General features: G+C 40.3%; 1 protein-coding gene across 7 annotated transcripts in view; it reads right to left on the bottom strand.

The window, feature by feature from the left end:
• Window positions 1-2,715: 2,715 nt before the first annotated feature.
• Window positions 2,716-12,537, bottom strand: part of SHROOM3 (shroom family member 3) — a 281,729-nt gene continuing 271,907 nt past the window's right edge. For all 7 annotated transcript variants that reach the window (XM_039845506.1, XM_039845507.1, XM_039845509.1 and 4 more), the window contains 2 exons: window positions 8,979-9,251; window positions 2,716-4,178 (listed from right to left, as the gene is read on the bottom strand). In XM_039845506.1, coding sequence (XP_039701440.1) covers window positions 3,810-4,178; window positions 8,979-9,251 — 642 coding nt within the window. In that variant the 3' untranslated portion in view covers window positions 2,716-3,809. The remainder of the gene's footprint in view (window positions 4,179-8,978; window positions 9,252-12,537) is intronic.

The following is a 12,537-nucleotide window of genomic DNA, read 5'->3' as shown; positions in this document are numbered from 1 at the left end:
GGGACAATATTAATTCATAATAATGTAATGAGCGTAAACATGACAGGGCTTGTTTGAATTTCTGTGATTATTTATGCTTATTTTACTGCGATCATAACAATAGCAATGGTACAAATGATTTTATGTCGGTGGCTCTCAAATGTGAAAGTGTATCAGAATAACACGGAGAACTTGTTAAGATGCAGATTCCCAGCCTACTTGGTCATGTCCCAGCAACTGGCCTTTTTTACTAGCATGCCTACAATTCTGATGCACAGAGTATGTTGCCCGCACTTTGAGAAGCCACGATTTTGTATCTGAATGAGCCTCCCATAAGATAGGTTTTATTTAGACATAAGAGAACTGTACATGTGTCCCTTTCCGATATTAAAATGGTCTTTATCATCTTAACTCATGTGTCATCCCAGTTATGACAGCAATGAATACCTTGTCCTCAATAAACTATTTCTGTATGGAATGGCGCCTTCATGAAAAATGCCTGGCCACTTGCTGAAGATGAAGAAGTTATTTCTGGCTGAAGTTCTTTTTTACTTGCCTGTAGTAAGGTGAATAAAACTCATGCTGTTCTAAAAAAGAAAAAAATAATTCCCATCTAACAGAATAGAGCCAATAATATCATGGAAAATTAAACTAAAGAGAAGCAAATTTGGAACCATACAAGAATAAAAAGCCAACATTTTCCGAAGTATCCATAGAAAAACCCAACATCTTAGTAAAAGGTGTTTGAATAAAATACCCATTTTAGAGTTCACAGTAGGGACAGTCATGATCTAATGTTTAAACTCAGAAGTGATTTTAACTTAGATATTAACAATGGAATCATAGGAAAAGTGGGATATCCCGGGCTGGTTTCTCTTGTGTCTCCTTTAGACACCCTACACGCCCTCAGTTAAGCCCTCACTCCCAAGTCAGCAGGCAGGCAGGGATTCTTAGGAGTTGACCCAACTTGCTAATCTTCAAATTTGAAAACCAGTCATGCAAAACCAAACCTAAAATGTTCCCCTGGAGCAAAGGAAAAAATGTTTGGTTTCGACAGTGTCTCTCAGAGAGACTCAGACACTTTCACTTTGGATCCTCCTTGCATTCTTTGGGGTTAAGTGGCCACAAGGAACAAAACAGCATGAGAAAAGGCTGAGTCAACTGACATGTAGCAGCGTGCCCAGTAACTTCTCAAGTGGCCCAGGAAGTTGGAGGCCTCCCAGTTTTGTTGCAGGACACTGTCCTTTCTTGGAACTAGGCAAGTTTCTTGGTCTCAGCTTTGGATTGTTGCAAGGCCATCCCTCTCTCACCTGATCTCTGATGGAACATGTATTTCTGAAATAATCACATTCACAGGGATGATTATTGACTGAACATTCTCGATGTCATGTGTGTCCTGAAATCTTGACCAACACTATGCTCATCATGGTTGCTCCGCTCATGATCTTGGTTGAGAGGATATTGTTGGGAGGAAAAAGGACGGCTTCGACTATAGATGATTTTTTTTTTTTTTTAAACAGTGGGGAAAGAATGCAAAATAGAAACAGGATAAAGAATAAGCTTATTTTCTAGCTAAAGGCATTCAAAAGTTAGCCTGAAAATTAGGTTAGTGGTTTTGTCTCGTCAGAGCACGGAGGTCAAGTCCTGTTACAATAAATATCACATCTACCTGAGAATTAAGATTTCAGAATCACACTTGGCATCTCACTCATTTCACATAACAGAACACTTCAGTGGAGCAAAAGAAGGGAGACTGTCCCAGGAGGGCCCCAAGCTTCGGGGGCTTGTAGCACGCCAAGCAGTGTCACCTGCTACTCTGCTACGGGGTCACTTTGACATGTATAAATTAGAAAAGTGATTTAAAAAGACTGAATGTGCAAAATGTTCCCAATCAAATCCTTAAGAATAATTTTGATGAGTTAGGAATGGGGAGCCCTAGAATCCCTCTGAGCACTTTCATCAAGAACAGCTGAGGACATTTACTAGCTGGCTTCAACCTGATCTGATGCAATTTGTCACTTAGTTAATTACCAAGTGGAGTTGATTTCAGGCTCCTGTGTTGGCCTAAGTCTGATGAAATGTCAGATGAACTCTCTACTTCAAAAGGACCATGCAATGCGGCTGTTGAATGCTGTCACTGGTTCCACTAATACCCTGGGAAATGGGACCCCCAGATGTGCAAGTAGCTTTTGAAAACATTCCTGGGAAACCAATGTGCTATCTTACTCTATCAGTGGAGTCAGGTAGTGAGTATATAACCAAAGAGCAAAGCAAAGGCTTTGGTTGATTGCTTATAAGAAGCGTCTGGGTGGCCTATGGGTTCTAAGTTCCTCAAAAGACATCTATACTGGGGACCAAAATTACAGTTTTTAAGTTCTTAATCAGAAGATAAACTTCCTTCAGTAATTAAAATGTACTAAGGAAAAAGAGGCATTTGGTTCCCTCATACAAATTTTACTCTCCAGTTCTCTAGGACTGGTTGCTATAGTACTTTGAGCCCATATCAGCAGTGGTGGCCATCAGCCACGGAACAAGTATATGTGAAAACAACATAAATTCACAGCCTAGGCTGCTCAAAGTATTAGACCGTTGCCATCTCCAGTAGCTGTCACCATAGCCTGGCCTCTGGCCCTAACCTCCTCCCATCGTTTCAGTCTGTTTTAATAGACTTACAGCTTGGGCTCTCGAGTACCCCGTAAGAAGTAACTACTGAAGCATGATAGCGCAAAATCAGTCTTCAGATGTTGAGGGAATTTTTAATGGTGGTTGATAAATTTGACATTAAAAAAACAAACAAACAAACTTAAAAAAGCATCTTTAAGACAGCCTAACAATCTATCTCACTAAATAGGCTGTATTTAGCCCAAATCCCACATAGAAGGACAGCATTAATTCAGTTTTGAATTGTCTTGGTTTCTGACCTTCTCTTGTCATACAGGTTGGGAATTGCCATTTTTGTTAGTAAAATTTAGCTGCATCTCCCCACCACAGTGATAATGACCTGAAGCCTTAGGAAATGATGCCAGAGCCCTGTTGCCTAAAGCCTTCTTTGCGGGAAGTGTATATGTTCCTGCTGGTTGCAGAGGCAGAGTGTGAGGACTGTCAGCAGTAGAAACTGGGATGCCCCCTTACTCAGTGTAATACAAGTGTGGAGGGTTTCTCGTGTTCCTAAAAATAAAGCAGACAAGCCAAGAGTTTAAGAAAAAACAAGTCTCCATGCTCAATGCGACTATCTTTGGAAATCTTCATTTCATTAAGGTTTTCACAAAATACAAAGCTCAAACATAATTGTCTACGTCCACCACAAAATAGAATCAAATAAGTGGTTAGCACACAAACGTAATGATCTTTTTCATTTTAAAATATAAATAACAATGTTCAAGGTTTTACAATTTTCTTCTGTGTGCGTCTTTTTAAGGCTTTATGTTGCCGACCCTTCATTAATGAGTACTTGTACCTGTCATCAGGATTCACTGCCCACAAGCAAGGAAGGCCACTGTGGATATATTCCTGAGGGTGACACACACTGATCTGTTGCTTCAGCCTGTTAAAAACTAAATCAAACACCCTCCAATCAGTTCTCACAGTTTCATTAATTGTCTTCTTACTACAAAGTAATAATAGAAAGGGGTAAGTTCCCAGCAGCATTCAAGCTCTCAGAAAATCAATCGTGAAGGGTGAGAAGGAAAAAAATAGGTATTTTCCTTTTATCCAGAAAATCCCCCCCAAACCCAGATAGTTTAAACAGTGTTTTTTTACTGAAACATTTTTTTCAGATTAAATAGTGTTGAAAGAAAGGGTGATCTTTTGGTTGGGTATTTTAGAAGAGGTTAAAGTGGAGAGGTTAACGTTGGAAAAGTACCACTGAAAGTACATCCCCCGACAGGAGCCATTTCACTTGTGAGGTCTGGGGGCAGAGCCAGGGCCCCTGCCTTGGGAATGAAGTCCGAGGGCAGACTCTCCAGCAGACACTTGACTTGCTCCTGGCCCAGTTTGATCTTGTCGTCCAGCTTTCGCTGCTCAATGAGGAGTGTTGACTTCATTTTCACAAAATGCTGGTAATCCTGAAGTTGCTCCTCCGAAAGGTAATTGGCAAGAATGTCCAACACCACGCGTTCCCTTCGGTCCAGGTTCTCCTTGAGCTCCCGGGCATCTTCGTGCTGCCCTGCCAGGACCTTCCTCTTCTCATTCAGAGAGCTCTGTCAGGGCGACACAAGCAATGAGCAGAGGGCAAGGGGACGGAAGGAAAGAGCCAAACTGGCTGCAAAGACACCTTTGACAGGATTGCAAAGTATCCAAGCTTCTATTTCAACTGGCACTCTGAAGGAGACTTCATTTTTTTTTGAGAATCAGTTCATTACCCTTCTGTTGAATATATGTTTTTCTAACTCGTAAAGTCATGTGGCAGCTTTCATTTGAGAGAGGTTACCTTACATTGGCTGGGGTCATGACTTGACTTTAGGCTTCTATACTTAAAAGCACAGTCAATGATTTTACTGATGAGGTTCACAGAGTAGTCAAAATCATGGAGACAGAGCAGAATGGTGGTTGCCAGGGACTAGGGGATGTGGAAATGGTGAGTTATTGTTTAATGAGTAAAGAGGTTCAGTTTTGCAAGATGAAAAGAGTTCTGGAAATGGATTCACAATATGAATGTACTGAATATTACTAGACTGCAGCCTTTAAAATGGTTAAGATGGCAAATTTTATGTGTAGTTTATGACCATAAAAAAACTGAAGGGGAAAAAAAGGCCAGTCATCAAGTGTTTACATTTACAGTGGTTCTCAAAGTACAGACCAGCAGCGGCAGCAGCTGGGAACTTGCTAGAAATGGAAATTTTCAGGCCCCATTCCACCCACTGAATCAAAAGCTCTGGAGGTGGGGCCTAGAAATCTATGGTTTAACATAACGACCCTTCTAGGTGATTCTTTTGCAGCTAAAGTTTGAGAACCTCTGTTCTAATCCACGGTCAACAATGGGAACATCATTTACCCTCTCTAAAGAAATTAGTTTCTATTTTCCAGGTCTCTCTTCACACTTCTGAATCTAACATAATAGAAATTCTATTTAACAATGATGGCGATTTCATATTCTAAGAGTTTATTCTACAAACCCAATGGTGAGGTAGCATGTTGTCTTTAGGGCTAATTTACTTTATGAAAATCTTTAATGTGGTTTTTCTTAATCTAACATGCTGACATATAATGATTGTCATTTAAAAATTTTAAAAACTTTTATATTTAACCATTCAGATTTTTCAGGCCAAAAGACTGAGAAATATTAAAATGCAAATTAATCTGGAATAAGATTATTCAACTATATACCTCAATACAAATTAGTTTATGTAGAGTTATGAAAGGCTCATGTGTCTTTGCCTTAACTTCCCTTGAACTTGGCTGTCAGATCTCACATAATAATGTCTGGGGGGAAAAAAGTGCAAAGTTATAGGTTTATCTTACAAATACCTTCATTTGCATAGGCTTCCTTCCCCTAATAGAAAAACCTAAAAAGAAACCAAACCTAAAAAAACCCCTTGAGAATTGATTTTGAATGAAGACGACGGTCAAAATACTGTAGAGATGTGTTAAAAAGTGAGACCTTCTTCCTCATCTTTAAAAAAATTATGAAATATTTTAAACACCAGAAATATGTAGAGAACAGTGTAATACTCGAGTATCCATCATTCACAGTACCGAATTTCAACATGAACATTTTTCATATTTGCTTCAGATTAAAAATTTAAAAATTACATGTTCAGTTGAAGCTTTTTATATACTTCTCCCAGTCCCTCTTTTCCCCCTCCATCCCCTCATTGGTAACTATTATCTTGAATTTGGTATTTATTGAACCACTTATTCTTTTTTCATTCCTATTGGTACTTTCAGTTTCTTAAACACTAATCGTTACAAAAACTAATCCTGATGTAGAGTTTTGCAGGTGAGCAAGCACTTGTATTTAAGAGTGTATACTTGCAATAAGTATTCAGTTGAATTCAATTCTGGTACAACTCCTCTGCTCCTAACTAAAAATTGCTCCACTGTTCCTATTTTAAATACCTGCAGCATCTACCCAAGTGGCCAAACAGGAAATTTGGAATTATCTGTTGTTCTACCCATCCTCTCCTCTAATACACCCTGCTAATTCAAATTCATTCTCTATTCTCTATCCTCAAGAGAACTGCCTAAATTAACAGCCTAAGCCTTCTTGCTAGACTATTGAAATGTCTCCTAACTGTAAGCATCATTCTAACCCCACCCTAGGCTGACTGTCATGAAATTGGTTTATGGTTCTTCCTGGCCCACAGGCTAAAATCCAAAGTCTTTATAAAGTATGACATAGAGGGTCTATGTGACTGTTTTCTGCACTGGATACTGTTTACCACTCCAGATTTATTTTTCTCAGCCCTGGTCTGTGCATAGGAAAACTGAACTCTGCAGCTGCATCAACTGGGCTCCCTTGCCTTCTGGGTTTGGCCAATGGGAGTCATGGGCAGGAGACTGGAGGGTAGGAGGAGAAAGAAATGGGGGCTTTTATCCCTGACTCTGTCCTTGCCAGGTGATGGTGGCTGCATTCTCTCACCAGGGCTGCAGTGCTGTAGGATAGCAACAGCTGTAGTTCTGATAAAAGCCCTCTTCCTGTTGCTCCTCTAGGTCTAGAGGTAGAAGTGGCTTCCCCACTGATGCTAACCATGTAGGGGACAGGGGGGGCTGCCTCATTCCTTCTTGGTCGCTCTTAATCTTTTCCACACCTTCACTGAAGACCTCTCCTTTGTTGTTTTCTAGATTCCACATATAGGTGAAATCATAAGGTATTTGTCTTTCTGATTTATTTCATTTAGCACACTACCCTCTAGGTCTATCCATGTTGTTGAAAATGGCAAGATTTCATTCTTTTTTTTCCCTATGGCCGAGTAATATTCCATTGTATATATGTACCACCTCTTTATCCATATGTCTGTTGAAGGACACTTAGGTTGCTTCCATATCTTGGCTATTGTGAATAATGCCACAATGAATAAAAGGATGCACATATCTTTTCAAATCGATGTTTTGGTTTTCTTTAGATAAATACCCAGAAGTCGGACTGCTAGGTCCTATGGTAGTTCTATTTTTAATTTTTTGAGAAACCTTCATACTGTTTTCCATAGTGGCTGCACCAATTTACAATCCCACTAACAAGGCATGAGGGTTCCTTTTCCTCTACCTCCTAACACTTGTTGTCTGTTGATTTGTTGATAACCATTTTGACAGGTATGAAGTGGTAGTTCATTGTGGTTTTAATTTACATTTCCCTGTTGATTGGTGATATTGAGCATATTTTCATGTGTCTGTTGGCCATCTGTATGTCCTCTTTGGAGAAATGTCTATTTTGGCCCTCTGCCCATTTTTTAATCAATTCTTTTTTGTTTGTTTGTTTTGTTTTGGTGTTTTGAATATCCCTTTTGATCGAGCCATTTACTTCTTGTCTGATACCTGACTACATACTTTTCTAATATTTCCTATAATTTGCTATTTTTAAAAACTAAGCAATCAGTGTGTTCTAGACATACCAGCAATATGCAAATCAGTTTTTGAACATGCCATGGTCTTTCTTTGTCCATGATAGGATTTAAATGGTGAAGCCCTTCCACTCAGCCTACCTACAATTATTCTCCTAGACTCTATCAAATACCACTTGTGTGAAGCATTTCCTGGCTTCACCCCACCACCTGAGACATGTTTCTCGGCTCTGAGTTTGTCGCTGTGCTGCAGCATATTGGATACGTTCACTACTTCCATACTGGTTTTCCTCACTCTACGGTGGGTTCCTGGAGGGCGGGGCCCATGTGTTAGCCAGTGTTCATCCCTAGCACACACAGTACTTGATACATTACAGGTTCTCATCTGCTGTTTGCCGAGTGGAAAGAAGAAAGGACAACTCTTTTGAGGCAGGTACTATTAGACAATTTCTAGAAGCGGAAGCTAAGGCTCTGCACATTTACATAAGGAGGGCACTCGCTAGGAGTAGAGCTGCAGAAAGTTCCTGGGTACGCAGTGACAGTCCTTTTACATTATTTGAAAAACAACTTTCCTTTCAATGTCATGTATTAGAAGAAATAATTAGGAAATCTCTGATAGCACTTAAAGAGAGAGAGCTGTAGACAGGAGAAGGAGTCAGAAAACAAAGGAGCCTCTTGAAGGCTGGAGCACTTATCCCTACTGGCATATATGTTATAGCTACGTTTATGTCTGACTTCTCTTGACAAGTTAGTTCCACGAGAGCAGGGATCTGTCTCTTTTGTTCACAGATATGTCCCAAGTACCCAGACCAGTCAGTGGCACACAGCAGACACCCAGTAAGCATGTGCGAGTAGGCGAAGAATGTTCTGTGGCAATAGAATTAAGTTCAGTGAGGTGAGGAAGGCTTGGGGTGTGCAGCAGGATTGCTTGTGTCTGGCCCTGTCACTTACTGGCCTGTTGTGAGGATTCAGTGAGACCACATCTAAAATGTTTAAGTCCAGAGCACCTGTCACAGAGGACGTCCTTGAATTTTATCCAGTGTTACCACCACTGTTGTCCAATTCCTTCCAGTACGGGGTGCAGTGGCGACACCTGGGTGCATCCCCATCGAGTGTCTGCAGCCTTTGAGAACTGCAGGTTCCCTGGTACCTGAGCTACTGTTCCTGAGCCCTCTCCTCATCCCCAGTGGTTTTGTTGTCCCCCTCTCCTTTTTGAAGGTCACCCCCCAGCATGCTTTTATCTTTTCTGGGGTAGAAAGGAAGGAAAGAACGCTGGTACCCGTGTTTTTACTTTCCTAAGTGTTCCCTGAATCTGCAGTGTCAGCATTACATCTTGGCATGGAAGATGCTGCCTTCTCTTTCCTGGTTATCAATACATTGGACTTTCTTCTTGCCCCAGATTGTAATCTTCTCGAGAGAAGGGATTGTATCTAATTATATTTCTCTGTGTACATGGGCTCAGAGGGAAAAGCTGTTGAACTGAATTGCTAGGCCACCTACCTTTTCTTCATTACTGGCATCTTCACCAAGGCCACTAAGGACATTCTCCACGCGGGCCAGGCGCCCCGAGAGCGAGAGCAGCAGGTTCACCACCTTGTCCAAGTCCCCGATGAACATCTTGTACTTGTCAAACTCATTTGGCTTGCAAAGCTCACTGATCAAAGCCTCCACCTCTTCTCCCAAGGCGTTATTGAGCTTGATGTCCATTTGCAGACTCCCCTTTGCTTCCTGGAGGGTCTCAAGCTTGTGGGTAAGGCTTCCAATCAGTTCCGCCTGTTACCAAAGGAGACACACAGCAAAGATTAGGCAGTCAGAGTGGCCAATGGGAGGAGGATTCAATTCTCCCAGCCACATCCTGTCTTTCCTTCAAGGCTCATCTGAAGGCCTCCTACTGTATATGGACTGCCCTCCAACTTTAGGCCATAATAGTCTTTCCTTTCCCTGAATGTCTATAGCTGCCTTTCTCTGAATCTATTCAATCATCACAGGCCAACACTTGATTACACATCACCGCTTAAAGTTTTCTAATTGTGTCATGCTGTGCCTGCCCAACTGAGTTAACTATTTACTTTCAGAAGTCTTAAGACACATTCTCATAGGCAGGTAAATATTCTTGCTTTACAGATAGTGAAGCCAAAAGTTAAAGGAATTAAAGGACTTGCTGAAGATCACTGAACTGAGTTGAATATTAATCATAGATACCATCTGTAGAGCAATTACTACGTGCCAGACACTGTGTGAGAAACTCTACGTGGATTATCATTTAATCTTCCCAATAATCTTGTAGTAGATACTATTTTAGCCACATACAACAGGCAAGGAAACTAAGACTTAGTGAGGTGAAGTCTAAGACACGTGTAACATTCAGTGGGGCTGCCTTGAACTCAAGTCAGCCTGAGTTTAAGGGCCATTCTTATATAATCATTATAAATATTCGCATGAGACCTTTAAAGGGAATTCAGCCCCTCATTCCTTCTACTGCTCCCCACTGTCTCTAGTTACCAGAACTACATAATTTGCCACCTTAATTAACTTCTATACATATAAAAAACACAAATATCTAATATATTTAACTGAAGAAATGAAGATCTTAATGGTTTCAAATTTGACTTCATTTGTATGAAGTGTCTACTACTTCTTTGCTGCAAGAGAAATTAAAATCCATGGCTTCTGAAATCAATCTTATTTTTCTCTTAGCCTAAGGTAGCCAGATGGAAAAATGACATACTCTTTTTTGGGTTTAAACCTATTTCTTTACCACTAAAAAGTTTCCAAATATATGTGTATGTGTGTATAAAGAAAACCAAGCTGTGTGGCTTCAGATGGAAACTTGGTATAAAGTGTCACAATTTCTATGTTAGAGTCAATCTTAATTTTAAAGGAAAGGAAAAAAATAGAAACACTTTTGACTAACAGAACTGAAGGATACTGATGAGTTTTTGTACTATTTCTTCAACATCAGCACCAGAGAATGCAATAGTCACAATGACAAAGGGAAATATTTCTTTCTCCATGTTATGCCCATTGTGGAAGTGGACCCCCAGAGATTATTGCAGTCTGGGTAAGGTTCTTAATGTCCAAGTTCTGGCTTTAGTGGTAACATCATGTTGTCTTCTGAACTTGCCTAATTCCAGAGGCTGAAGGGTGACTAAAAAATTCCCATCTGCTGCACCATCTCATCATGGGTTATAATTTTTGGCTTTCCTCAAGCTGTTTAGTTAAGACAAAATCAATGCAAAAGACAATTTTAGTAGTGGAAAAAAAATCATACAGTTTATATTACTCCTCAAATGAAGAGTCTGAGCCCAGAAAAATGCAGGTGGGAGAGAATATTGCTTAGTGTTGTTTAATTTTCCTTATACTCTCCTAGAAAACTCATTGTTTTCCAAAAAACAATTCTGGCTAACAGCTATGGTATTTGCTTGCAAGGTAACCTGCTAGGTACCTCCAGCAAAACTCCCAGCAGGGTGTGGTGATCTTGCTTTGTGATATCAGTTCTTATGAGGGAACACCAAGGACACTGAATGGAAAGCAGTGTGAAAAACAAGCACTGCCTGCTGTCACATTTCCCCACAATTCTTGCTGGTCAGGGTTGAGACAAGTCAAATGTCCGCATTCCTGTTTTTCAGATAAGAGAGACCAACATGTACGTGGGGTCAAGCCAGGAGTTTTTAACCTCTCAGCTTGTGTTTCCTAGGCTTGCCACTCTAAATGTCACCCGATGATACTTTCCTATAGAATACCAGGTTTTACCAAAATTAACTGAGCAGCAACATTCCTTTCAAGCCAACCTCAGGAAAAGATCTTCTGCTTATTTAAGTGTTTTGGGGATCCGTTTCGATCTCACATCTTGAGAAGTATAGTTTCTACAAAGGCTTTTTAAAAACTAATAGAAAGAAAAGGAGGTGACAGGTAACAGCCTTGTGTTTTCCTTATTCCTATAAATATGACTTCTTTTGAAACTAATACTGTGTGTCATTTCTGGAAGGAACTCAAAGCACTTTTATTAATAATTGATGTCATTTAAAAAAATTCTCATGGCTCTCAGTCGCTGGTATTTTAAGGGATGGTATGATAATAATTTGCGATTGAGCAGACACCAGTAAGAATAAGTCTGTCCTCACATGTCGGGGTGAGTGGAGAACTCTTCCTCTGAGTTTCTGCTGAACTCAGCTCCCCAACCTTCTCAGGCTCCTTCAGTCTAAGTATGATTATAGTGTCCTCGTAATGTCTTGATCCTGGCTTTGATGGTGACAGGTCAGCAGTGCTGAAAGAGCAGCCACCAAGCAAGCACAGTTCAGTGGCTGAGGATGGGCCAAAGAAGTTGATACAGCTGAAGGGGCTCAGTATAATCTACTCAGTCCTTCCCCTCAGACCCTGTTTTGGTTTTCAAAAACATCCATGCTGGGCAGGAACATCCATGCTGGGCAGGGCCATAAGCCTGTTGACAGAGGAGCTGATGTATACTTCAGGATTCATGGTATAAGGAAGAACAGAATGAGATGAAAATGCCTAGGAGTGATACAGGGAGGTGTCTGTGGGAAGGACCAATGCATATTTTGTGGCATTTTGACTTCTGAAAGTTACTTGCTGGGATGTAATGTGATATATCACAGTTCGGCCATATATGCTAATACAAGTATACTAAGCAGTCAATTCAGTCACTTCTGGCCCAAATGTTGCATATTTGGATGATACTTGAACTTTTTTATTTTACTAAGCCCTTAAAATATGGAAATTTGGATTTTAAAATTCAGTTTAAAGGGATTTGAGTAAGTGAAGGCAACAGAGGAAAGTTGGCTGTACTAAATAGCCATTTCTTTGCCAGCCAGATCTCTTTAAAAAACAAAAAACAAAAATACCCTCCCTGCTTTGACCTGCAGAATTCACTGGAGAGAGAGGAGGTGTTCAGGGTGGGTTTTGTTTTGTTAATAACATACTCGTCTCTATTGTGTAACAGATTTTGCAATAAATAGAAAAATCTTTTAAAACAACATACTAGTCTCTCAGGAGCTCCTTAATTTGCAAAATCATTGACATTTATCCGCTTAACTTCTGA

This window comes from Pteropus medius, unplaced genomic scaffold (genome assembly GCF_902729225.1).
Source record: "Pteropus medius unplaced genomic scaffold, Ma_sr-lr_union100, whole genome shotgun sequence".
Classification (NCBI taxonomy): Eukaryota; Metazoa; Chordata; class Mammalia; order Chiroptera; family Pteropodidae; genus Pteropus; species Pteropus medius.
Note: the sequence above shows the minus strand (reverse complement) of the source record. Positions and strands in the feature narration are given on the sequence as shown.